Consider the following 27,253-nt stretch of genomic DNA (forward strand, 5'->3'; position numbering starts at 1 on the left):
CATCTGCTCTGATCAAAATCAGAGCTGAGGGTTGGCACTTTTAGTGGTTTTTTTGGTTTTGTTAATAAGCAAATCAGGAGATCCTCTCAAAAGTTGCTTCCAGATGGGTTTATGATGAGGTGGGTTCTGCTCATGTATGCAAGCTTTTTTGCGGGGACTGGATGCTGTCATTGGGACCAGAATGTCAGCCTTTATTGTTTTCCCCATATAATCTGGATTTGCCCTTTCCTGGGGAAAATCTGGTTTTGGGTCGTTGTTGTTGTTGTTTTGAAAAACCCACCACTATTGTCCACTCTATGTGAATACACTGCTTGAACTATTAAGCTCCTACCAAGAAGCACCCAGAGAGGGCAAGTACAGAAGATGAAAAAGATTAGACAAGAAAGGTGAGGAGTGGCAGAAAGACACACAGAGAGAGGAAGAGAGAGAGAAAGAAAGGATGCAAAGCAGCACAAATGTAGAGACCGTAGAGAAGGAGGTAGAGAAGAAGGCTAGAGAGCAAAGTCAATGAGAGAGCAAGATACATGCTAATGTTAGATTCCCATGTTCATTTTTGTTTCAGCAAAGCCGCTCACTGCAAGGTGACTTCTTGCCATCACTTTCAGTCGGTGGCCCTTTCTTCTGAATTGCAGGAAACGAGAAGAGCCCATTCCTGCCATTCACCAGGACCAGGAGAGTTCTTGACGACAAGAGGAGCAACCAATGATCCCTGTAGGAGGGGAGCAGGCTAGGGTCTCATCCTTTTATGTGATGGCTTGCAGGTATCACGTGACAATGAACTATGAGAAATCCTCAGCTGATACAATAGAGGAAGAGAGATGGAATGAAGCGACAGAAGAAATGAGAATCACCAAGCAAGGGCGAGAAGGCAAAGACACAAAAGCAGTGGGAAAGAAAGCAAAGGTGATGTGAGCCAAAGCAGAGAGAGCAACAGAGAGAGAGAGAGAGAGGAGAGAGAGGGAGAGAGAGGGAATCAATGCAGGGGGCAGAGAAGGGAAGTCAAGAGCAAATGAAATGCCAAGATGCTGAAGGTCAAATCAGAAGCAATGCACAGTTATGTGTCTCTTTCCAAGTGGCACAGCCAGCTAATTTTAGATGCTGGACTTCCAGCTCTTACAGGTGTTGGGGAGGGAGGAAGCCTTAATTTCTCTTCCCTTCCCCCCCCCCCGTGCCATGCTTTGTAGCTACTCCTACATTCCCGATAAATTAGAAGAAGAACAACAAAAAGTTTGCCCACTCAAGTTTTTTAAAGTAAAAATATACTCTTGAGAACGTGCAGTTTCACATTTTTAACTGACTTAAATCTTAGCAACATCATCACTAAACAAACAAATAAATAAATGGTGTTTGCTTCTACTGCTAAATATTTGGGAATGGGCACAATTTTGCTGTAGAAAAGGATAATACTGTGTTTACTCAAATGCAATGCACACTTTTTTTGGCTAAATAATGTCGCAAAAAAGATCCACTTGTCGCATATAAAACAGCCCTGGTTGCTAAAGCCGCCCAAAGTATTTGTGCTAGCTGTATAAAAGACAATGCTGTAGACTGTGCAGGCAATTCATTAATACTGACTTGTTGTAAGTGGATGTATACCTCTGGATTTCTTTTAACAGCTTTTAATGGACTTGCTGGATCTGTAATTGAATTTGTAATGGCTTTTAGCCAAACACAATAAATGACTGATTGATTGAATCAGGGTGCACATTAGATTTGATGGTGCATTTACATTCGCCAGCAAATACATTTTGGGGTGTCAAGGTTTTGAAAATTAAGGCACGCATTAGATTCGATGGCACATTAGATTCGTGTAAATACGGTATATTTTTGAAGTAAATGTAGTAATAAAAATGGGCATCTGTGACCATGTACATGCCCGGTCCACCACTCTGACTATAATGTGTTTTTTAAAAAATAGGAAAAAATGATGCCAGGTACACCACTATCAGCCTTGATGGGCCCTGCCATGTCCATGCTTGCTCAGCTGCTGATACCAGCCTTCCTTCCCTCTCTCCCCATCATCTCCCATTCTCAGGTGGTCATCTGGAGGCCCCCTGGACTTTGGCCCTAAGGTCAAGCCCTAGCTGCCCCACTTGTCTTCCCCCCAGTATTTTAAATATATAAAGGTAACCTTGGGAGGCTGTGAGTTTAAGTGGGGAAATGGATGGCAATGTGCAGGGACTGCTTAATCTGTTTCCCTCCAGACTATTAACCTGATCAGAAACCACCCGCCTTCAAATTGCTTTTCTCCCTGCAGGGGGGGAAATAGTATTCCCCACCCCCACTGAGCGGACAAACAGAAGGGGGTGACTTCAAGCAAAAAAGGGGGGAGGCAGATGAAACAGGGTTAAGGCATTCCCTCCTTCCCATTTCCTCCCATATCATGTCTAATTTTAATCAGAAATAAATAGGGACGCGGGTGAGGCTGTGGGTTAAGCCACAGAGCCTAGGACTTGCCAATCAGAAGGTTGGCAGTTTGAATCCTCGCGATGGGGTGAGCTCCCATTGTTTGGTCCCTGCTCCTGCCAACTTAACAGTTCGAAAGCACATCAAAGTGCAAGTAGATAAATAGGTACCGCTCTGGTGGGAAGGTAAACGGCGTTTCCGTACACTGCTCTGGTTTGCCAGAAGCGGCTTAGTCATGCTGGCCACATGACCTGGAAGATGCACGCCCGCTCCCTCGGCCAATAAAGCAAGATGAGCACCGCAACCCCAGAGTCGGTCACGACTGGACCTAATGGTCAGGGGTCCCTTTACCTTTACCTTTAAGCAATAAAAAGAGGACAGAAGCAAAATCGCATGCAGGACAGAATGCAAGAGAGAAACAGGGAGCAGGATAGGAAAGGAGAAAGGAGCGTTTGCGAGCAAGCGACAGGGGTTCGAGGGAGAGCAGACAAGCAAAGGAGCGTGAGAGTAAGTGGCCAAGGAGGCAGAAAAGCTCAGTGGAAGGCAAATGCAGATGTGCCACAGTAAGCAAAGGGCTGGGCTAGAATCTTTCTTCCTTGTATTTTGGTTTTCTACATGCACGAATTAGCTTTTATTTTTGAAAGGGCAACGTTCGGTATCCCCCAGCTGTAGTCTGGGCCCTACCACACCACCCAACCTCTTCATCCAGCTGCGTATGTTGAACCAGACCAAGTCTTTTGTGGCCCAAGACCCTTTAGCTTGACTTTCCAGCAAGATCTGGGGCAAGCAGTGATGCTGAAAGGTGACAGGAGGGAATTGTGGGGTGAATGAGCAGAGAAGAGTAAGCAGCAGGAAGCAAGGCACTGAGGAAGCCCCCATTCTGGCAAAGCACTAAGGAGCCATTTCTCTTCCTTCCTTCCTTGAAAAGGCAAATCCTGTTAAGTTTATGGGAAGCTATGCACTGGATAGCTTCCCCATTAAAACCGCATCATTTCAGGCCACCTGTTCTGCCCACTAAAGAAACTCAGATTAAGTTCTCATTAAAGGCTATAGTCAAGAGGATGTGTGCTGTGCTGTGTGTGTTTGTTTGTTTGTTTTTTTAAATGAATCTTGGGACAAGGAACTGGGGAAGAGTACCAGAATCCCACCCTAGGCCTACAGTTGTACCCTGGAAGTCGAATGGAATCTGTTCCGGAAGTCCGTTTGACTTCCAAAACGTTTGGAAACCAAAGTGCAGCTTCTGATTGGCTGCAGAAAGCTCCTGTAGCCAATTGGAAGCTGCAGAAGCCGCGTCGGACGTTTGGCTTCTGAAAATCGTTCAAAAACCAGAACACTCACTTCTGGGTTTCGATCATTTGGGAGGCGATTTGTTCGGGAGCCAAGTTGTTTGAGATCCAACGTACGGCTGTTCTTTTCTCAAATCCTATCTCTGCTTTCTGCAATTTCCACAGGCGCTGCTAACATGCATTCAAGCATCACAGTCACAACGATGAGGAACTTAGTTTCTAAGAAGCAAAGGTTTAGGGTGCTGAATGCTGAGCCTCAGCACTTGCCCAGGGCAACATACAAACCACTCTGGCTAGAGGGAAATCCAGGCTCCACGGTACTGCAAGTTACAAAAATGCAACCAACCTCGTTCCGTTTCACCAGTGGGGTTGGGTGACCCAGATTACCCCTCTCCAAAGACCAGCAGGGAAGTTCACGATCCTGTATTCCATGCTCGACCCCTGTAATCAACTATTCTTAGGCTCAAGGCAGGCAAAACACGCTTAAAACAAGTCAAAGTAGTTTTGAGAGAGGAATCGCTTACTATGGTGTATGCAAGTTTCTTTTGTTCCACTGTCACCTGTGAACAAACAGGTTTGGCAGGGTTTTTAAAAAAAACCTACCAGGCCTATTTAACCAGAGGCAAAGGGTGGGATGAAGGCACCAACAGCTGTGCTTTTCAGTTAACTCCAGCCTTGCTTTGCTCCTGTCCTTCACTAAACACCCTTGCCAGTTAGGAGCTGAAAGCAAGCAAGTCTTCAGTCACATCCTTAACATACATTCAAAGCACTCTTAAAGTCGTATAAGAGTCATGCTTCCCCCACCCAAAGAATTTTGGGAACTGTAGTTTGTTGGGGGGGGCGCTTCAAACAACTCTCCTGTTATGTACTGAGTTGAATAGGATCCAAACTGCAGCAGTCTGATTGGTCCTAGAACAATAGGATTCAGAATGCAGCAGTCTGATTGGTCCTAGAACAATGCAGCAGTATGATTGGTTGGCAGGAACCACCCAATCATGCTCCAGATATAAGTGAATTCACAACCTGATTGGCTTACAGTAGAATTCCAGAATTAGCCAATCATGTGCAGCCCATTGTGTAAATAATGTATATAAAGCAGATACTTTGAGGGGACATTCATTCATTCCTCCTCACCACTATGAGCTGAATAAAGAGCATGAAATCACTTTGCGACTCTGAGTATATTTCATCTCCTTAATAAGCTACAGTTCCTAGGATCCTTTAGGGGAAGCCACGACTCTTAAAAAGGTTTAAATGTTTGGTTTGGATGTGGCCTTCATTCCAGACAAGAGGAAGTAGTCAGCAACAGCAACAGAGGAGGAGGAAGCGGAAGAGGAGAAGGAGAAGGAAGTAAAAGAGGCAGAGTAAAAGAAATTAGCCAGAATCAGGATTTTATTACAGTAACAAGGAAACAGTGAAAAAAAGAACAAGCATCTATATAGAAAGGTTTCCCTGAGATATTGCACTGTGAACAGGCACTGCTAGACACTGAAGCCCAGAAATACGTGGAAAGCAAATTGCTAGAAACAGAAATGGCTTCTGCTTTGGGTTCAGCATCCTTCAGAGGAAAATGATTTAGCTGCTGAGATACACTCCAGTTTTGTCTTTGTTCTGTTTTTAAACTGCCTCGTAACATTCCTTGGGACACAGGTGGCGCTGTGGGTTAAACCACAGAGCCTAGGGCTTGCTGATCAGAATGTCGGTTCAAATCCCTGCGACGGGGTGAGCTCCCATTGCTCAGTCCCTGCTCCTGCCAACCTAGCAGTTCGAAAGCACATTAAAGTGCAAGTAGATAAATAGGTACCACTCTGGCAGGAAGGTAAACGGCGTTTTGATGTGCTGCTCTGCTTCACCAGAAGCGGCTTGGTCATGCTGGCCACATGACCAGGAAGCTGTATGCCAGCTCCCTTGGCCAGTAAAGCGAGATGAGCGCCGCAACCCCAGAGTCGGCCACAACTGGACCTAATGGTCAGGGGTCCCTTTACCTTTACCTTTAACATTCCTTAGGCTTCCACTCTGCACTGAGTTCTTTAATGCCCTTTTGCTTCATCAGAAACTCCTTGTGTTATCAGTTTCCAGGACTTCTTTTTGGATTGTCTCTTTTGCATTTTTAAAATATCAAAATTTCTTTTCCAGCTATAAACATTCCCAGCTTGGTTTGGTTTTTTTAAAAAATGAATGAGTCAAAACCCCAGCCCTCAAAAACAACAACTTTTTATTTTATTTTTTAGGGGGAAATCCAGGCAAAATTAGGTACAAGTCCTATGGATTTGAATGGGAAACCATTGAGCACATTCAGATCAATGAGACTTGGAATAGTGTCTAACCTAAGTTTGATGCAGCATTGGCTGAGATCTAGAAGAATGTGTGAATATATACATACATGTGCGTGCGCACACATCCTTCTCTATGCACAGATATGCAAAACTGTTGCACAATATGATGTGCACAGGAGGGTCCTGCAAAACAGCGCCTGATTGTTGAACAGGTTCACGTGGCATAGAACCCCTACTTGAGTTCATTTGCTTTTTCTGTGCAAGGAAAACTTCTGCTACTAAGCCCTGCACACAAAGCCATTTTGCTGCATCATGGCCATTAGATATACAGTGGACCCTTGGGTTACATTACCTTCAGGTAACTTAACTTTTGGGTTGTGAATGTTGCAAACCCAGAAGTGTATACTCTGTGTGCTTTGCGCATCCACAGAAGCATTCTGCGTGCATGCGCAGAGGCAGCACCTCTAGATGCAGACTTTTTGGGGTACATACAGACCCCCAGAATGAATTAAGTTTGAATCTGGAGGGTCCACTGTAGATAGATTCACAAAATAAAAAATAGGGAAGTAATATTTATAAAAATATACTGTGATTTACCCCTGGCTTTGATAAAAAAATAGTCTCAAAGTTTTCACAGAAAAGTAAGAGGCTGGCTTGAGCCGCTACCTATCATGAGCTGATACCCAAAGCAGATCAGAAGTACAGGAGAGCACAAAAGAATACAGTATGAGTGCAGAATGAAGAAAATATATATTTATAAAAGAGCAACCAAAGAGGAGGAAAAGGACAGGGAATGAGAAAGGAAGGGGAGAACTCCAGAGACAGACAGAGACAGATCAGCGCCAGATTTAGGGTGGTACAGGCAGATCCCCTGCACAGGGTGCCAAGCCAAGGGGGTGCAAAACTGAGAAGATCCAGAATTGAGAAGATCAATTTGGGGGTGCCATTTTTTGGCCTTGCACAGGATGCCATATTACCAAAGTCCACCCCTTGCACCAATGATTCTGAACCTCCGCTGGCTAAACCATATGGCAGAGCTATAACACGAGGGGGGGGTATACCCCAGGGAACCCTGGGAATTGTGGCCTAAGACAGGCTTAGGAACCACAAGCAGAGAATTCTCAGCATTTTCAAAACTACACTTCCCAGGATTCTTAGGGAAGCCATAACTGATGCACGTGTTGTAGTGAAGGCGAATTGAAATCCAAAACTAGTCTGGAATCCGTTTTTGTTCTCACAGTTCCCCAGTCCATCTGCCAAAATCGAAGGGCCTGAATATCCTTGGTTGAAGAAATACACTATTCTATCCTTGAATCGCCAATCCTCCTCAAGATTCCATAATCAGGCGCCATAACTATTTAAACTGCTTTGAAACTGGTTTGTGGTGGAAGGACACAAAGGAGATCTGATCTATCACAGAGAACTCCAGGGAATGGCTTTTGTCTAGGCCTGACTTGCCCCACTGCCGCAAAGTGAACTGGATTTCATCCTATGCACCTTGCCAATCCTGTAACCTAGCTGTGGTAGCCCGTTTTCAGTTTGCCCTGCATCTGAATTGTGTCAACCATCCAACCGCTGGCCTCTGCCCAACAGCAAAACACAGGAGAGGCCAGAATTTGTGAGTAACGACGAAGGCTTTGAAGAGACTGGAGGAAACACCTGAGCTGTCGTCATTTGACTGTCACCCAGAATTAGTGTCCTGCTGGTTGAGAGGTATCTTCACTGATCACCTGCCTGCCTTCCTCTTGCACACATATACACCACACACACAAACACACGCAAGGTTCTCAGCGCCAGGTCCCACCACCTGTGCCATCAGCTCACAGGTGCCTCCAAGATGCTCAGCGCCAGCGCTTGGTCCCTCAGTACGGAGTGAAACGGTTGCATCCTCCTCGGTACAAGCTGGCCTGCCGGAAAGAGAGGGAGCAGGCGTGTGAAGGGAAAGTTGTACAGGAGGAAAAGTCAAAATAATAAGACAGGAAGGAGTTAACAAAACAAAGCTACGTTGACTTCTTAATCCTCATCACCTCCCCATAGCAAAGCCTATACATCATGTAACCCCTCTTGCTATCTTCTTCTCTTCCTCTGGTACCTCCTACAGTTTTATTGTTAAACTGGGAACTCTGCAGGGAATTGTCTATTTGCATTCATTATGTTTCCGAGTACAATTCAAAGTGTTGGTGCTGATCTTTAAAGCCCTAAATGGCCTCGGCCCAGTATACCTGAAGGAGCGTCTCCACCCCCACCATTCAGCCTGGACACTGAGGTCCAGCTCCAATGGCCTTCTGGCGGTTCCCTCACTGCGAGATATGGGGTTACAGAGAACCAGGCAGAGGGCCTTCTCGGTAGTGGTGCCCTTCCTGTGGAACGGCCTCCCATCAGATGTCAAGGAGATAAGCAACTATCTGACTTTTAGAAGACATGTAAAGGCAGCCTTGTTTAGGGAAGTTTTTAATGTTTGATGTTTTATCGTGTTTTTAATATTCCGTGGGGAGCTGCCCAGAGTGGCTGGGGAGGCCCAGCCAGATGGGCGTGGTATAAATAATATAGTAATAGTAGTAGTAGTAAAATAAAGTGCAGGTGTCTGCATTGTAGAAATTACATAGGATCCGCAACAAAATGTGGCAGTGTAGAGCACTTCTGTTCAGTATTCCAGCCATGCCCCTTTCCCCAGGTTATTCCATTCTTCTTCCAACACCACCAACAGTTTTCTACACTCTCTCCCAGTCAGTTTTCCATGGCCACTGAGCCTGCTAAGTCCTAATTATCTCCTATCCGTGTGTGTGTTGCATTTCTACAAACTGTGGGGTCCCTCTCTAAACCATTCAGTACCTTCCCTCTTCTGCATGGATGGCGCTGTTTTAACTAAAGATGGATCTTTATTGAAAGCATTCCCTACTGGTATATGGGATCACCATCATAAGCTATTTTAGCTCTCTGCCTAAAGATAGGAACACTCACACAATTCATCCCTCATAGATCAACCACATAAATTGAGAATACACCATATGTGAGCACCATGGCACCCTCAAGTTGTTGGGGGTTTTTTTAACCTTGGGTGGGTAACAGAAAGTTGAGCCAGATAGGAAGAATTCCTCTTGGGGGCTCTCTTCCCCAATGAATAAGGTGCCTGCAGCTCTAGATTATTTGAAAGGAAGATACAGAGGACAGGGAGCCTGAGAGACCCACGCTTCCTGTCTGTCTAGGCTTCCCCTTCACATGCAATACAGAATTCCCACCAACCACCCTACTTTGGGGAGTTGCAAGGCTGTCCTCAGGTCAGTGGTTTGGGCTAAATCAGACACTGTGACATTTCTAATTTATAACGTTATGCTCAAGCTCAACACACTCTTTCATTTCCGTCCGAACTTATTAAGCTGCCAAACAAAGCACCGAAACTTGAATCCCACATAGGAGCAAAAGGAAGAGGGATTGTACATGCTTGTTATTTGAAAAAGTAGAAGACCCTTAATAGACAGGTAAGCACTGCCATCTGCTGGGAATTTTTCAGGGACGCAGTCAAGCTACACCCAGAATTGCGATGAGAATTTTCACATATCTATGATGGTCCTCTCTTAAAACAGCACACCAGAGTTTGGTTTTAATGACTTTAGCTTTTCTGTTTCTGATCCTTCATGGAAAACCTACTGCCTCCTAGTCCCTTGTATGAACAGCTGTGTTCTTTTGATCTATTATTACATTATGGTAGTTTATTAAACAGCTGTTTGTTTGTTTGCTTGCTTGCTTGCTTGTTTGTTCCTTCCTCTTTTTTTAAAAAAATTATAGCCAAGCCAAATCGTCCCCCACTATGATTCTAAAGCTGAAATTACTGCTCGCAGTCATGTTTGCAGACAATGGGTTGAATCTAGTATGACAGGGCAATCCTATATGTGTGTATTCAGAAATATATCCCATACAGTTCAGTGGGACTTACTCCCAAGTAAGTGAACACAGAACTCCTGTTGCTTAAACTTGGCCCCATTGACATCAGTGGGAAAAGTTAGTCATGACTTCAAAGTCCCTCAGATTTCATCAGGAACTACCTGCAGCAAACATGGACCCAGCTCATTATTTACCCCTGTTGCAGCTAGACACAATCTTCTAATCACTGTGTCTTCCTCCTTGTCCTCTATTAGTCACATGGGCAGTAACCGAATCACAGTACAGGCAGACAATACTGCAATTCTGCATAACCAGTTTGGCTGCAGGCTGACATCATCAAGGGCAAATAAAGCCAATTCAGAAAGCACAGCCCTCACTCCAAACAGGCAGACATTTCCCAACCTTTTTATGAAGCAGCCACCAAAAAGCCAGCTCATCCCCAGGGGATAAATGCCTCACTTGCATTTATCTTCTGAAGCTAAACTGCTGCTCTTGAAGCAACTTCCTCCACTCTGCCTGCTCAGTGCTTACATTGCTGGGAACTAGATCGCCTGAGCTGATCCTGCCTTGCAGCGGGTGATTCCGCACGCATGGTCTTCCATGCCCACCCAGCTTTGTGATTCTGTGATGGGGACGCGATACGCCTGGCCATTAACGCAGTGACTCACCATGGCACCAACTCCATAGGCGGGGGTCACGGTGTGATGATAGGGGTCGGCAGTAGTGTAGACCCGTCCATACCTGTGAACCAAAAGACCCGAGAGAGGAGATAATCAGATAAGCCTCTAGGGCAGGGATCAGCAAAGCTTTTCAGCAGGGGGCCGGTCCACTGTCCCTCAGACCTTGTGGGGGGCTGGACTATATTTTTTGGGGGGGGGGATGAACAAATTCCTATGCCCCACAAATAACCCAATGATGATGATTTATTTGTACCCCGCCCATCTGGCTGGGTTTCTCCAGCCACTCTGGGCAGCTTCCAACAAAAATAAAAAATACATTAAAATGTCACACATTAAAAACTTCCCTGAACAGGGCTGCCTTCAGATGTCTTCTAAATGTCAGGTAGTTGTTTATCTCTTTGAAATCTGATGGGAGGGCATTCCACAGGGCGGGCGCCACTACTGAGAAGGCCCTCTGTCTGGTTCCCTGTAGCTTTGCTTCTAGCAGTGAGGGAACCGCAGAAGGCCTCGGAGCTGGACCTCGGCGTCCAGGCAGAACAATGGGGGTGGAGATGCTCCTTCAGGTATACTGGGCTGAGGCACTTTAGGGCTTTAAAGGTCAGCACCAACACTTCGAATTGTGCTTGGAAACATACTGGGAGCCAATGTAGGTCTTTCAAGACCGGTGTTATGTGGTCTCGGTGGCCACCCCCAGTCACCAGTCTAGCTGCCACATTCTAGATTAGTTTCTGGGTCACCTTCAAAGGTAGAGCCACGTAGAGCGCATTGCAGTAGTCTAAGCAGGAGATAACTACTCATGTAAAAACATGCTGATTCCTGGACCATCCGCGGGCCTGATTGAGAAGGTGATTGGGCTAGATCTGCCCCCCAGGCCTTAGTTTGCCTACCTATGCTCTAGGGTCATTGGACAAGGCACACGACCTGTCTCAGACTTACCCATCACTATAAGCTGTTGCTGTTGCTGCAGCTGCAGGCGTCTGGGCCACTCTGTAAGCTGCAGGATAACCCTGCAATTCAAAGATTCAATTCAGTTCAATAGCCCATCGTGCATGATTCTTGAAGGCCCCTCCATCTCAATTTCTTCAAAGGAAAACAAAAGACTTCTCCATGCACCTTCTTCCCCCTTTTCTGAATTGTGATCAAGAGCAGCCACTGGAACTCACCTCGCAGTTCAACCCACAGAGAACCCATGCCTATTTTCTGCTTCTTCTTACACAAGAATTTTGCCCCTCGGCCATCCACTAGTGCACAGATTTTGCATTTCGGAGTCCTGCCTAGCTACCAGATGTTTGCACAAGGTCTACACTGTGCACACAGTCTTATGCATGATGTTAGTTCACAAAACCTCTACAGTACATGACTCTCTCTTTGTTATTACTGTTAATTTATTAACTACACGTGCATGGCCACACAAGATGCAGTCTCTGTTGGGATTTGCAGGATACTGAGTAAGTCTGCAGGCTTCAACAGGATGATGCAATACTCTGTAAAGTGCTGGGTCAGAGTGACTCAGCAGGAATGTGGTTAATGTGATTGGCTATCACCTGTTTTAAAAGGAAAGCCTGTTTAACAGTAAGTTGTGGTGGTTGTGCTTGTGGTATGGTGGTGCTGTGGTGGAGAGTATTCGTTTGCCTTAAGGAGCAGGTACTCTGTATGGACTGTTTTTGTAAATACCTGTATATAGCTCACATTAAAAAGACTGCACTGGAAAAACCTGGGACTCAGAGCGTTTCTGCTAAAAGCGCCGCGAGGAATTCGCGACAGTCTCTGGACACCTCTTCAATAGATAAAATACAGTCTTAAAGGATGGATTCCCACTCTTTCAGGCCCACGTGAAACCCCCAAATCAGGAGCAATTCTCATGCTGGATCACCCAGACTTGCACATGGTCAGTGCCCTTTTCCTTCAGGCCAAAATCCCACCCATAACTCCCCACTGCCCCAGCCTTTGAGCAAGAGCTGTAGCTCAGGGGGAGACCATCTGTTTTGCACCCAGAGGTGCCAAGTTCCCCTGCCTGAAACCTTGGAGAACCACGGCCAGTCAGTGTAGGCAGTAGATGGACCAAAGGTCTTGCCTCTAAAAGCAAAATCCTCATGCTCCTCATTTCTCATGCCATCTTGTTTCCAGGGCAATCCTTCGTTCTACCCAATTTTGTGGGTCCTGCCAGTTTTGCAGCACTATTTTGCTAGCTCACCTGCCCTGAGAGATGCTCCCCCCCCCAAAGAAAAACCTTGACCTTTGCCTTGCTAAACCCATGAACCCAACCCACTCTGTTTTCTCTACTCGCAGGTAACTGGTGCCACTACATACCCAGGACCTTTGAACCCTAAAACCCAAAGAAACCCAGGTAAAGACTTACGTAGAGGTCAGAGCCATACAGACTATCAGGATAGAGCACACTAGGTGGGAAAAGAAAAAAGAAAATCAGCACAAATGGTCCTCTACCTTGCCCATCTTATCAACAGGGGATGATAAATCTGGGTTTTTCTTAGTTATTGTTCTAATCTTAAATTCAGTTTGTCCTATTTCTGCATCATCTTGTGCATTAAAAAAATATCTATTTCCACCTCCCCAAAAAAGTGTTTTCAAGCACATTTCTCCTAATACAAACATTTGTGCCTAATATACGGTATGCATTTTTCCAAGCCGTTTCTGCTAATATAAGGCATTTTTTGCATGTTACTTTCAGTAACATACACATTTGTGTGCAAACTTCCCCTTGATAATAAACTTTAATAAACGAAATAATAAACTTAATAAAATTTTGCTCAATTTTTACAGATTGATTCATTGACAGACTGGATTAGGAAATTTGGAGAAGTACTTTCCATTTTTTTTAGGAGAAGGTTAAAAGACAACGAGCATCTGCCTGCATTCATTCAGATTTCTTCACGGGATGTTTATATGCCTTCCTGTTAAGCCATTCATTCTGCACTTTTCAATGCATTTCCTCAATACTTTCCTAACTACAATAAGTCCATTTTACCTGTTCTTGCCATTAAGTCAGGCATGACCAAACTTGGCCCTCCAGCTGTTTTGGGACTACAGTTCCCATCATCCCTGACCACTGGTCCTGTTAACTAGGGATGATGGGAGTTGTAGTCCCAAAACAGCTGTAGGGCCAAGTTTGGTCATGCTTGCATTCAGTGGAATGTTATATTTGCATCTGTTTTACTTGACTGAGGTTTTTATATTCCACTATGAGACTGATTACGATAAAGGGCAGCTTAAAATATTCCAAATGAACAGAGAAAAGAAATAACAAAGCTTTTTTCCTTGTTAAGGGCCACATTCTCTCGGGTGTAATCTGCTGGGGGCCGAATACCAGCAATGGCCTTGTCCCCAAGTGACTTGGGCTCATTTCTCTCTTTCTTTGTGCCTATCTAATAAAAACATATTTGCTTGTTGCAAAGATTTTGAGGGGGCTTTTAGCAAAGCCTCCAGAATTCAGGACCTATTTTTAAGGCTATAGAAGTTGCAGTGACGTAGCGTGGGGGGTGCAGGGGGGGCGGCCGCACCGGGCGCAACATCTGGGGGGGGCGCTCGCAGCTCTCTGCCCCTACTAAAATCCACGGGTTAGGGGGCGCAAATTACCTGCCTTGCCCCGGGTGCTGACAACCCACGCTACGCCACTGAGAAGTTGTCCCCATGAAAACAAACAGAACAGTCTCCGCCTCTCACCTGCCATAGGCTGGAACTGGAGAAGGGGCAGGAGCTGCTCGAATGGGATTATAGATGGCAGCTCGGCCACGCCCTCGGAGAGCCCCACGATATGCCAGGGCAGCTGGTGCCATCATGGGGTAAGGGATGCTCGCCACTAGATGGGAGGGAGAAGGGTATTAATGTGTTTATTCCCAATACTTATATCCCACTTTATAGCCCTGAGAGTCTCTCAAAGCAGCTTGCTAAATATTCTCCACAATAAAAGTCACATTCAAGTCGGGTAGCAGGAATGGAAATGACGTGGTGCCAGGATTATTCAGGTGCCCTCATTCTTGGCCTTCTATGGTAAAGGTAAAGATAAAGGGACCCCTAACCATTAGGTCCAGTCGTGCCCGACTCTGGGGTTGTGGCGCTCATCTCGCTTTACTGGCCAAGGGAGCCGGCGTACAGCTTCCGGGTCATGTGGCCAGCATGACTAAGTCGCTTCTGGCGAACCAGAGCAGTGCACGGAAACGCCGTTTACCTTCCCGCCGGAGAGGTACCTATTTATCTACTTGCACTCTGAGGTGCTTTCGAACTGCTAGGTTGGCAGGAGCTGGGACCGAGCAACGGGAGCTCATCCTGTTGCAGGGTTTCGAACTGCCGACCTTCTGATCGGCAAGCCCTAGGCTCTGTGGTTTAACCCACAGTGCCACCCGCGTCCTTTGGCCTTCTATGGACTTTGCCTAATAAGAAACAGCTTTTTCCACAGATGTCCCCAAAGGCCAGGGAGTGTGTCTAGGCAGCTGGAGCTTGCTCAGTCCATAATGGAGGGAAATGGAGTGCGCATACCCCACTAGGGGCAGAAAAGGTGGAGGCAAACTTGAGCATGAGCTCAACGGGAATTGGGTGACTTAAAGGAGGAGTTGGTGGCCCAAAGCACTTGTCAAATAAGGAGAGAGAGAGAGGGAGCCCTAGAACAGGATTCTGAGAAGCCACCGAAGAATTTCAGCCACGACTGCGATTTTCAGCCAGGGTTGAATCTAAGGATATAAGGAGGCAACCATTTCTGTCCCATCCTGTTTTCGCCACAATCAGTGCTGTTTCTCTTCCTCTACGGTTCAGCTTCTTCCAACAATTCCCTCATTCTCCACTGTGGCTGAAACTAGCACAATGAATTAACCAGCTGATGTCAATGAAAGGAGAACGTGAAAAACACTGGTGTTTGCAGACGAAAAAGAAAAAAAAGATAGCCAAGAATTGTTGCATTCTTCTTGCATGATTTTATAGTGCCTTACCTTGCACGAACATGCAAACTGCAGCAATTGAGGCAGCAATTGATGAGATTCCCCACATCCCTAGCTGAGAGACGCCTCAGGAATGCTAGTCTTGATACTCCTGAGGCCTTAGGAAATTATACACATACACGTTCAAAAAAAAAAGACCAAACCCAGCATGCTCCAGCTGGATCTCTGTCAGCCTGACAACACAGACTGCTTCAGCTCAGCTGGGAAGCCTCCCTAGAGGTACAATAAACAGCAGCGAAGCACTGTGCACAAAGCAGGGTGGCAGAGCCAAACAACTCTCTGCTCTTCAGCCCCTTGAACCCCTAATGAACGAGAAAACTCCAGGGCTAGAAATGCTAAACCTTGTATTCTGGTTTGGTACCAGATAAGTACACTGAACAGACACAGAGCCAACCCACAAAATTTTGGAGTCTGAGGCAAATGGTGCATATATCTGACACTATTATTATTATTGTTATTATACATATGACTGTTTAGTATTGCTTTCTAGTGATCACAGAAATCTCATTCTAAGTCATGGAAGGGCCAGTCTAGTGTGGGATTGTTAGTAATTGGGATCATAAAATAGAACTTACAGTGGTACCTCAGGTTACATACGCTTCAGGTTACATACGCTTCAGGTCACAGACTCCGCTAACCCAGAAATAGTACCTCGGGTTAAGTATTTTGCTTCAGGATGAGAACAGAAATTGTGCTCTGGCGGCGCAGCGGCAGCGGGAGGCCCCATTAGCTAAAGTGGTGCTTAGGGTTAAGAACAGTTTCAGGTTAAGAATGGACCTCTGGAACGAATTAAGTACTTAACCCGAGGTACCACTGTACTTGATTCCAAGCAAATGCCCTAAATAAATGCGTACAGGAATTGGGGTCTTCGGTAGGTGGTGAGTGGGAAAGGAAGGCAGAAATGTGGAACTTGGTGGAAGTTTAGGAGGGAAAAGTAATCGCAAAGAGGTGGGGATTTACCTGTGTACAGGTCAGGGGCGTAGACAGCGCCAACCATAGGATTGATCTTCCATCCTAAATGGACACAGACAAACAAGGAGAGACTCAGAGGAGAAACTTGTCCAATCTTCATTACTATTTCCCAGTCTATCTCCAGGTAGTCTTGCCCCTAACCTTAATGAACCAATTATGATGATTTTGCTGTTTACAAGTTACAGTGGTATCTCGGGTTACAGACGCTTCAGGTTACAGACTCCGCTAACCCAGAAATAGTACCTCGGGTTAAGAACTTTGCTTCAGAATGAGAACAGATATCGTACGGCGGCAGTGGGAGGCCCCGTTAGCTAAAGTGGTACCTCAGGTTAAGAACAATTTCCAGTTAAGAATGGACCTCCATAACAAATTAAGTTCTTAACCCGAGGTACCACTGTATATGTTTTTGCTGCTGTTTTATTGTGTCTGTTGTTTGATTACTGTAAAGGTAAAAGGTAAAGGACCCCTGGACAGTTAAGTCCAGTCAAAGGCAACTATGGGGGTTGTGGCGCTCATCTCATTTTCAGGTCGAGGGAGCTGGCGTTTGTCCACAGACAGCTGTCTGGGTCATGTGGCCAGAATGACTAAACCACTTTGGGTTCAACAGAACAACGGAAGCCAGAGCGGACGGAAATTCCGTTTACCTTCCCGCTGGAGCGGTACCTATTTATCTACTTACACTGGCGTGCTTTCGAACTGCTAGGTAGGCAGGAGCTGGGACAGTGCAACGGGAGCTCACCCCGTTGTGCGGATTCGAACTGCCAACCTTCTGTTCAGCAAGCCCAAAGGTTTAGACCACAGCACCACCCGCATCCCACATTTTGATTATTGTCAGGGCCGTCTTAAGCATATCCAGCGCCGTGGTTCAAAGATCCCTCTGGGACCCCACCCCACCCGTTTCCCAGAGTTGCTCTCCTCCCGCGGAGGCTTGGGAGGCAAGCTGCATGCCCGCCAGCCATATGGTTGATGGGGCACAGCTGGCGGGCGTGCAGGGAAAGGGGAGGCCACCGGCAAAGCCGTGCAGCTCCCCCACTCGCTGGGGCACCCCTGAGAGGCCTGCGCCCTGGTGCAACGCGCCAGTAAGCCCAACAGGAAAGATGGCTCTGATTATTGTATAGTACTTACAGCTATGTATTGGTGGGTTTTTTTGTTTTTAAAATGCTCTTTAAAATGTGCAAGCTGCTTGGAGAATTACTACGAGGCAAGTGAATCATAAACCAAATTTATTATTGCTATTTTTATTCCAGCTGCTACATACCATTCACCACTGGTGCTGCCGGTGGTTTCTTGGTGACTAAACGGGCTGTGGCGTTGTTGACCTGGATCAGAGAAGGAAGAAGGAAGTGAGGCCACATGCATAACAAGTTGTTATAATTAATTACTATTATTATTATTTATTATTTATACCCCGCTCATCTGGCTAGGTCCCCGCAGCCACTCTGGGCGGCTCCCAACAAAACACTAAAATACAATAACCTATTAAACATTAAAAGCTTCCCTAAACAGGGCTGCCTTCAGATGTCTTCTACAAGTCTGGTAGTTGACATCTGGTAGGAGGGTGTTCCACAGGGCGGGCGCCACTACCAAGAAAGCCCTCTGCCTGGTTCCCTGTAACTTGGCTTCTCGCAGCGAGGGAACCGCCAGAAGGCTCTCGGCGCTGGACCTCAGTGTGTGGGCAGAATGATGGAGGTGGAGACGCTCCTTAAGGTATACTGGACCAAGGCCGTTTAGGGCTTTAAAGGTCAGCACCAACACTTTGAATTGTGCTTGGAAACATACTGGGAGCCAGTGTAGGTCTTTCAAAACTGGTGTTATATGGTCTTGTTGTTAGCTTCTTCTTCTGTTCCTTCAGATAAGTGGGACAAGTAAATAGATAGCCACACAGTGATGATTTTGACAAAGCTCTTAAGGGGTTTGAATTAAGGTGGATTCATATGTGTGTGTGTGTATATATATATATATATATATATATATATATATATATATATTCAGTACAATAATACTAATACTAATAATACTAATAATTTATTATTTATACCCCACCTATCTGGCTGGGCTTCCCCAGCCACTCTGGGCGGCTTTCAAAAAAATATTAAAATACTGTAATACATCAAACATTAAAAGCTTTCCTAAACAGGGCCTATTTGTGCCTTTGTGGTGTTGCTGGCACGCTCAAAGGCAAGTGAGGGCAGGGATTCTGCACCATTGATCATTGTGCAGAAGAGGGGATGCAGGCAGGTAAGGCTTGTCCAATATCTGAGCACCCCAGGTATTCCTCACATGTGCACATATGCGCATTCACACGTAGTTATACAGGATCCTGCCTGGTGGACAAACAAGAAAAGCAGGGCCTGTGACAAATTGTGCCCTCCCTAAAAGAGGGCATGTGTTGCGGTGAGAACTGGAGGCTCACCTCCTGTGTTGCGGGTGGGTTTGATTGGTTGCCACAACACCCGATTGGTAGGTCCCTCGATGTTGGGTTCAATCTGTCCAATGGGGCGCAGTCCAAATGGATCGAGGGACCTATTTATACCCATGCATGTGACCCAGAGCTTCCTCTTTCGGCGCGAGCATTCGGAACACCCGCCCACCTCTCCCTGCTTTTCGAGCTCTGCACTTGACCTTGCTATGCCATCGTGTGTGTCATTGGGACAGGGGCACGGTAGGAATTTCCCCACTTAGCTGATTGGCTGTTACCATTTGGGTTTCTCCTGCCACGTAACAAATCATCACAACTTGTAAGGTTGCGGATAGGCTCTGGTTCAGGTGATAGGGATGGCGGAACGCTCTCGCCATCCCTATGTGAAGGGTATTCCATTAAAGGAATCCAGGGACTGGATTTGGTTTGGTCAACCCCTGAGAGGGGGTTGTGCCCGTACCTGAGTCCAGGGGGGCATGTGGGTGGTGAACAGAGTCTGTACCCGGCTTTTCACTTTCCCAGGTGTTCACCCTTGGCTGACCTTATGCTGGTGCCCTGGGTCAGCGCTGCCTGCGAGGGTGCAGGGAGCTAGTCAAACCAGAGCCTATGCAACCACTCAATAAAGTTGTGGCCTAAATTCTGCCAAAAACCAAAACTAAAATTTGAGTCATGTGTGAATTTATTTAGGGGGGAGGTCTCTGGGTCTGAACATGCAAACTGCTGCCACGTGGGGTGCTTCTGTTCCAACCACTCCATTGTACCCCTCACTTGGATTTTTTCTGGTCCCTCCACATGCACTGAGCATACTCAGTCCTTATTTATTTAAGGAGTTGCCTTCCGCATGAGCAGGGCCAGATTTAGGTTTGATGAGGCCCTAAGCTACTACAGGTAATGGGGCCCTTTATATGTCCAGCTGTCCTTTGCCAACAACAAATTGTCGCTGGTTTTTATGTTGAATATATGCTATATGGTAATTTATGGACCTAATACGTATCTAAAGCCATTTGCACATGAAGAATGTAGGCACCCTATATATAGAACTGAGCAAACCAGCGATATTTTAGGGAGCAGGCTAGCAGTTGGGGCCCATTACTTACATCATAGGAGCCTACACAATACTAAACACTGTTGCTCTTTGTAGGTTTTATTTTATTTGTTTTTTATCTTTTATTTTGGAAATGTACATCCAGATTTTTTTTCCTTTACATTTTTTGGGGGGCCCCAAGAGAGTGGGGCCCTAAACTATAGCTTGTTTAGCTTATACTTAAATCTGACACTTCACATGAGTCCCAAGGCAGTTTTCATAAACTCGACTAAAATAACATTAAAAACACTACACAACAAAACAACAACTACTAAAGATAGGGGTTTTTTATTGTTTTTAAAACTAAGGCTGTGGGGGATTCTCCAGAAGTTTTTTTTTTAGATATACCTCTGCAAAAAGACTCCCGCTGATATTTCCCTTTAGTATGTGGATGGTACAAGGACTAGCACTTGGAAAATTTAGTTCATATTAGCATATATGGTGTTCACTGATCAAGGGACCTCCTTTTTTTAGGGACTGAGCATCTTCCCCTTCCAGCCGCTTAAGCTCCCAGGCAAGAGCTCATAGCATGTGGGTACTGAAATGCACACAGGCATTTATGCTGAGAACACGGTAAAATCTTACCTCAATCTTCCTTCCTTCCACAATGCTGCTGTTCAGCTTCTCCCGCGCCCGGTCAGCATCCTGACTGTTTTCAAAGGTGACAAAGCCAAAGCCCTAAGAGAGAAGATTCTTCATGATCATGGTGTCTCCCCTGCCAGGTAAATACGCCACCAGGATGCTTTTAGGCCAGCGATGGAAAGACAGCAAGGTCCCTACCAGATGTTAGAATTCCTGCTCCATGATTGCAGTCATGGGATTGTTGTCTATCACATGACGGTGTATGTTTTGACTCCACAGAGTGGGAAGTGGCAGAGACAGGATGTTTGTGTTACTGTGTTCCATGAAATGGGACTGTTGTCCTTTGCTCTTTTTCTCTTTGCTGTCTGATGCTAGAGAGAGAGGGAGCTATGTTGCAGTGCTCAGTGTATGTTTATATGTAAATAAAGTAGACTAGCCAACATGCTGAGTTGCTGAGGTCTGTTATGCATGATGCGCAAACTCTGCGGATCCCTAAGTGTGCCGGTGTCGGTTGGCATCGGTCACTGTGATGTTCAGGTTGAAGAAAGCTTATGAAGCTCCCAAACGATCGACCAGGAGGGACGGAACATGCCAGTCGGGCATGTGTCTCTGCCAGGGTCCTACTCGAGAGTAGGCTGAAATCCTGACATGATCTTCATGATCATGGTGTCCCCCCTGCCAGGTAATTATGCCGCCAGGATGCTTTTAGCCCAACAATGGAAAGACGGCAAAGTCCCTACCAGAGTGGAATGGCAGACCAAGTTGATGGATGGCAAAAATGACCGGGGAAATCAGAAACCAGGAAGGTCAAAATTTTAACAAAGAATGGGGGGAGATTTATTTTGTATTTGGAAGGCCACTGTAAACAGCCAAATTCATTAGCAGGACACTTGTAATGTAACAAGGACTTTGGATATAATGGACCAGGCATATGCAAACTCCGGCCCTCCAGATTTTGGGACTACATCTGGAGACCACTGGGTCCTGTTAGCTAGGGATGATGGGAATTGTAGTCCCAAACATCTGGAGAGCCGGCGTTTGCCTATGCCTGTAATGGACAATCAAATAATTGGAGTGACTTAAAATATGCAGTAGAAAATGATAAGTACGGAACCCAGGGAGGGGTGGAGGGAAGTCCAAAGATTCGGGAGTATCTTGTGTATTTGTTTTTATTTGTGATTTTGAATGTTAATTTTAATTTGTAATACCAAATAAAAATTAATTTGGAAAAAAAGGAGAAGATTTTCATAATTTACCTGGCCCTTGAGATTCCAGACTGCACATCCGTTACCAACCCTGCTTTGTCCTCTCCCCTTGAGTGTTTTTGCATGGCTGGAATGTGTTCTTGGATTCTGTTAACGCCTCTTTCTCATCCAGATGGAGGACAGAAGGAGTTTGAGAAACACTGCTTTAAAGGGAGATTAGGGGGATTAAATGGAACGCGGGGGGCGCTGTGGGTTAAACCACAGAGCCTAGGACTTGCCGATCAGAAGGTCGGCAGTTCGAATCCCCGCGACGGGGTGAGCTCCCGTTGTTTGGTCCCTGCTCCTGCCAACCTAGCAATTCGAAAGCACGTCAGAGTGCAAGCAGATAAATAGGTACTGCTCTGGCAGGAAGGTAAACGGTGTTTCTGTGCGCTGTTCTGGTTCGCCAGAAGCGGCTTAGTCATGCTGGCCACATGACCCGGAAGCTGTACAGCGCCTCCCTTGGCCAATAAAGTGAGATGAGTGCCGCAACCCCAGAGTCGGTCACGACTGGACCTAATGGTCAGGGGTGTCTTTACCTTTACCTAGGGAGGGAAATGTGGAGTAGGCGGCTATCAGTGGCTCCTCTGCCATAGGGGGTATATGGAGCCTCCATGTTCAGAGACAGTGTGCTACTAGATACCAGTTGCTAATGGGGAGAGGGCAACACAGTGCGCTACCACATTCTAGCTTTGCTTGTGGGCTTCCCATAGGCACCAAGTTGGCCACTTGATCAACATCAAATCCTGCACTTGTACAGTGTGTTTGTGAGACCATCGACTAGGGATGGGGAAGCTGTGGCCCTCAAGATGCTGTTGGACTTCAACTCCCATCAGCAAGGCCAGTGGCCAGGAACAATGGGATTTACGGGCCAGCAATGTCTGGAGGGGCAGAGGTTTCCCATCCCTGGCATAGAAATTGCTCAGCTTTGCCCAGCAGACCCTGGCTTTCTTGTCCACACACCTCTCCACCCCTTCTTGGCAGCTAGCATTTCCATACCTTGGAGCCACGCTCATTAAAGATGATCTCCACATCCAGGATCTTTCCAAATTGCTAGGGGGGAAAGGGGAAAAGTCAGTCTTTGACATCGAAAACACACAGCCTGTTGCCCTAGAAACCGTGCGTAACGAATTTATGACAGTGTCTAATACAAAACTTAGTGCTTCCCCTACAACTCAGCCATCCTCCAGCATGGCCGGATACATAACTTTTCCCTGAGCAGAAATATGGCACCTGCATCTCCTTATGCATTCCATGTGGCAACAGTGGAGAACCTGTGGCCTTCCCTATTTTGTTGGTCTACAACTCAGATCACCCTTGGCCATTGGCCATGCAGCTGGGACTGGTGGAAGTTGGAGTCTAACAGTATCTAGAGGGCTACATATTGAGCCAGTGACATAGCATTGGTTGCCAGTGCCCAAAGCCACACAGTGGAGGGGAGGAAGCAGACTATGCATTCACATTCAACTGCCTAACAGCATCCACGTCACCCAGGAGATCGCAGCTGCAGAGATAAGAAAAGAAGAGCTGTTCTGTTGTCTGAAGAGATCACTTCCTGGTTTTTCATGGAGAAGCCATTTTCGACGGAACCCAGCAACAGAAGAGCATAGCACCGGGTATTGAAATTTTGTGCCCCTAACAATTTTGCACCTGGGGAAACCGCCCCTGGGGAAACCTCCCCTACGCTATGCCACTGGATTCAGCCACCCCTGCAATTTGACCATGCCACCCCAGACCTCCAAATCCAGCAAAGTGCTGGAGTTGGCACCATAGTGTCAACATCCAGCAATGTTGGGCAGCTGCCCGGGGCCCATTGATGCTGAAGGGCCCTTACACACCCATTCCAAGCCCTGAACTTTCCCTACTCTAGAGACCCACAAGGAGAATGAATTAAAGATCACTGCATACAAAAAGCATCACATGACACAACTCAGGTTGGAGGGAAGCAGAGTAGAGGAAAGACTCACCCCAAACATCTGCCGCAGGTCTGGGTCACGGAAGCGGAAGGGGATGTTTGACACATGCAGGCGTTTGGGCTGGGCCTTGTTCTCACTGCTTTCTGCTTCCTCTGCCTCGGGGGACAGCTCAGGTGCAGGGGCTTCTTCCGGCTGCTGTGGGGAGGGGTGGGGCAAGGAGGAAAAGAAGCAGGATCACAAACACCACTGAGGCAACCCTCCCCTTGCAACACCTGCACAGAGGGCATGGAGCATAACACTCCCAAGTCGTGCCATGGGCAGAACAAGGTGGTCAGAGCTGGGCAAGTTCCAACAATGGGCATTCTCCAGTTCATGTGCAAGTGGTCTTGAGGATGTGCAGAGACTCTCAGTGTGGTAAAGTCAGTCTATGGAGTCTAACTGCTGCCAAGATGGGGTGGGAGGAAATTGGGTACCATGGGGTGGGAGGATTTACAGCAGCATCTTCGTAGCACGTTTACTCTGTTGCTCTGATCTCTCTACAGGAGAAAGCAAGCAGGTGTGGCCTGTGTATATGTGTGTAGTGAAAGTGGTGTCCAAGACATCAGATGCCAGCAACCAGCATCATCCCAATGTTGAGCATCTGAAGCTGTCTCACGTTGAGTCAGACTATTGCTCTGTCTAGCCTTAGTACTATCCATTCTTCTGACCAGCCAGAACATAAGGAGGACCATTTCTGGATCAGACCAAAGGCCCATCTAGTCCAGCATTCTGCTCTCACAGTGGTCAAGGAGATGTGTAATAGGTTCAGAGTCCTATCATCCTTGACCACTGTCCATGCTGGCCAAAGCTGATGGGAGTTGTAGTTCAAAGCATCAGGAGGGCACCAGCCTGGGAAAGGTTGCTTTAGACAGAGCAAGGGCCAATCTGCTCGTAGAGAGAAATCGTGAGAGACTATGAAATCCCCAAATTGACTTATTTACTGCTTCCTTCTCCATTCCTTTTCCTTTTGTACTGTTTGTCTATTACCTTGTATACCATTATTTCAAAACAGGAACCACCTTGAGTGCTTTAGCAGAAAGGCAGCATAGTAGATGAATACATAACCATAATAATGGTGCAGCCTTCCTGGGACAGCACCATTTCAGGTTTCAAGTGGAAGCTCCTTAGATGTATGGGTGTTCTCTCAGACAGTTTAAAAACAAGAACTGGACTCACTCCCCTTGGGGGGGGGAAGCAGATCAAAGAGAAGCCTTTTTTTGCCTGCTTTTCTGCCTGGCACACCAGCACTGCAAATGCAGATAAATTTTCTTAAATGGAGGGGGGAAGTCAGTCATGAACTCCTTTGCCCTTGAAACCTAAAGTGGTCTTGTCCAGCAAGAGCTGGTATATTTATCTGCAGAAGTATTCATGTGAAACTGGGAGGCCAACTCAATGTGACACCTGTCGCACATTTTGCAATTGTGTGAATAGCAAGTGAGAAAGGGCAGAATCCATTTCTGAAGCTCCCCTGCCAGAACTCTGCTCAGGACTGGGCTCCCCCATCTGCTATATTTACTCTTAAACAATCCACACAATTGCTAATTCCACAAATTCATTTGGTCATTTTTGTTTATCTTGTCTGTTGGCATGAAAGTTCAGGAGAGAGAGGGGGCCAGATCCCCTCCTTGTTTCCTACACAATCCCACCCCCCAAAATCAGATCCACTCTCTTTGCAAGGAAGATGGGGCCAATCTTCTTCTTCCCAAACTTTTCCTGGTCAACCAGAAGGGAAAAAACAGATGTCCCAATGCATCAGCAAAACATTCTGGCTTGGGTTAATGGAGAAGATGGACACAAACCAACACACAGAAGGACATTAGTGGAGAGAAGAAGCAGGGCCAGGTGAGAGAGGGCACGATTCACAGAAACCTTGTGGAGAAGATTGGGGGACCCCAAACCGGACACCACCACCCCTCTTCTCCATGCAGATGGTCCCCCTCGACTCACGATGCAATCACCACGATGCAACATTCCAAGGCCACGGCCGAGGTGTGGGCAGCCTCTCTTGCAATGTCTTTTAAGTGCCAAAGGGTGGGGGAAGAGAGAGAAGAGCCTGAGAGAAGCAATTAATCCGGCAGGGGGACAGAGTTGAACTTGTCTTTGAAATTCCTGCTACAGCCTGGCAAAGAGGGGGAAGGCCCTGTCTGGGGCATGTGCTACCACCTAGCGCCTCCTTGCGATGACAAGGAAGGCAGGAATGTCCAAACAGGCTTGGTGGAGGACGAAGTCTCACTGTTGACCTGCTAATCGCCAAAGAAGCCTGGGCTCTGTGGCTTTGTTCTTAGAAACGGCAGATAAGGCCGTAAACTGTGTCTGGACTCTGCCATGTCAACGGCGCATGATGGGAAGCTCCCGCATGCAATCTTGCACATTAAGAGCAATGCATTCATGCTCAAAGAAAACTAGCCTGTCCAGGGGGGAAGGAAGGCTAGGATCCTTCTTTGCAACATCAAACTTCCTCTGTGTGGTGATTTGTTGGGTTTTCATAAGCATTCCATCATATGAGCTCCTCGCTGCCATCTACAATGGTACAGTCCAGACATAGGAAAGGGTACAGGTTACACCCCCAACGCATTGGAAGAACATGTGGGGCACACAACTTAGACTCTGTCCAGCCATTACCTATACCTTTGGTATACCAATTGAGCCCCTTTAATAAATAAAATGAAAAGTAGCCCTGGGAGGCTGTGCGTTTTGAGTGGAGAAAGTGCTGAGGAGAGGCCACTTTCGCCTCCCCTCCATTTCTCGCTACTAAGGAAATGCTTCTCACAAGCTGCCTTTCCAGCTTGGTGGTGCTCAGGAAAGTTTCATTCGAGCACAGTCCCTGGGAATCAATGGTGGTGAGGGAACTGGGCTCAGATAAAGATTCCTGCCGAAACCTCCTTTTGTTTTCAAAGCAACTGGTCTCTGAGACAAAATGCTAGAGGGGAACAATCTTCAGAAGCAACGAGGAAGAAGCATGCATGTACACCGATGCCCAGGGACAATTTTTGCTAAGGTGCGTGTCTCGCTCTGACCCACTGCTCTCCGCCCCAGAGAAAGTTAGGAGTCTCTGCTGGCAATGATCCACGCCCTCAGCCTGCAGGCATTCCATTTTAGGGACAAGAAGCCTTAAACCGAGTGTGAGCCATTGGTGCATCTAGGTCAGTGATGTCTACCCTGATCGACAGCGGCTCTCTCGGGCAGAAGTCTCTCTCTGTGCTGCTTGGAGATGTCAGGAACCGAACCCAAGACCACCTGCACGTGAGGCAGATGCTCTACCGCTGAGCTGCAACAGCCCTTCCAAAATAAACAGTGATATCTGTGGGACGTGTGGAGAGCTCCACAACACGCCCACTCTGTGTGGGCATGCTTACAGGCTGTGCCGGGAGTGTACCGGCCTCTGAGTATGTCACACCCGCAGCAAGGGGCACCCTCATGTTGCTAGTAAAAAAAACAAGACACGCGATTCCAGCCACTCACAAATGCAAACAATCCACCAGGCAGTAGCCAGTCCTCCATCTTCCACCGCTTCTTCC

General features: G+C 46.8%; 1 protein-coding gene across 4 annotated transcripts in view; it reads right to left on the reverse strand.

Moving 5' to 3' along the window:
• Window positions 1-5,066: 5,066 nt before the first annotated feature.
• The window catches only part of LOC310661786 (RNA binding protein fox-1 homolog 1-like), a 42,498-nt gene continuing 20,311 nt past the window's right edge, over window positions 5,067-27,253 (reverse strand). For 2 of the 4 annotated variants that reach the window (XM_083408232.1, XM_083408234.1), the window contains exons 3-12: window positions 23,748-23,891; window positions 22,780-22,833; window positions 20,540-20,632; window positions 17,710-17,770; window positions 16,440-16,493; window positions 14,212-14,347; window positions 12,890-12,929; window positions 11,467-11,537; window positions 10,519-10,591; window positions 5,067-7,875 (exon numbers count right to left, since the gene is read on the reverse strand). In XM_083408232.1, coding sequence (XP_083264358.1) covers window positions 7,831-7,875; window positions 10,519-10,591; window positions 11,467-11,537; window positions 12,890-12,929; window positions 14,212-14,347; window positions 16,440-16,493; window positions 17,710-17,770; window positions 20,540-20,632; window positions 22,780-22,833; window positions 23,748-23,891 — 771 coding nt within the window. In that variant the 3' untranslated portion in view covers window positions 5,067-7,830. The remainder of the gene's footprint in view (window positions 7,876-10,518; window positions 10,592-11,466; window positions 11,538-12,889; window positions 12,930-14,211; window positions 14,348-16,439; window positions 16,494-17,709; window positions 17,771-20,539; window positions 20,633-22,779; window positions 22,834-23,747; window positions 23,892-27,253) is intronic. The other 2 variants (XM_083408233.1, XM_083408235.1) reach the window with 1 other exon arrangement.

This window comes from Podarcis tiliguerta (assembly GCF_965153285.1).
Source record: "Podarcis tiliguerta genome assembly, chromosome: 13".
NCBI lineage: Eukaryota > Metazoa > Chordata > Lepidosauria > Squamata > Lacertidae > Podarcis > Podarcis tiliguerta.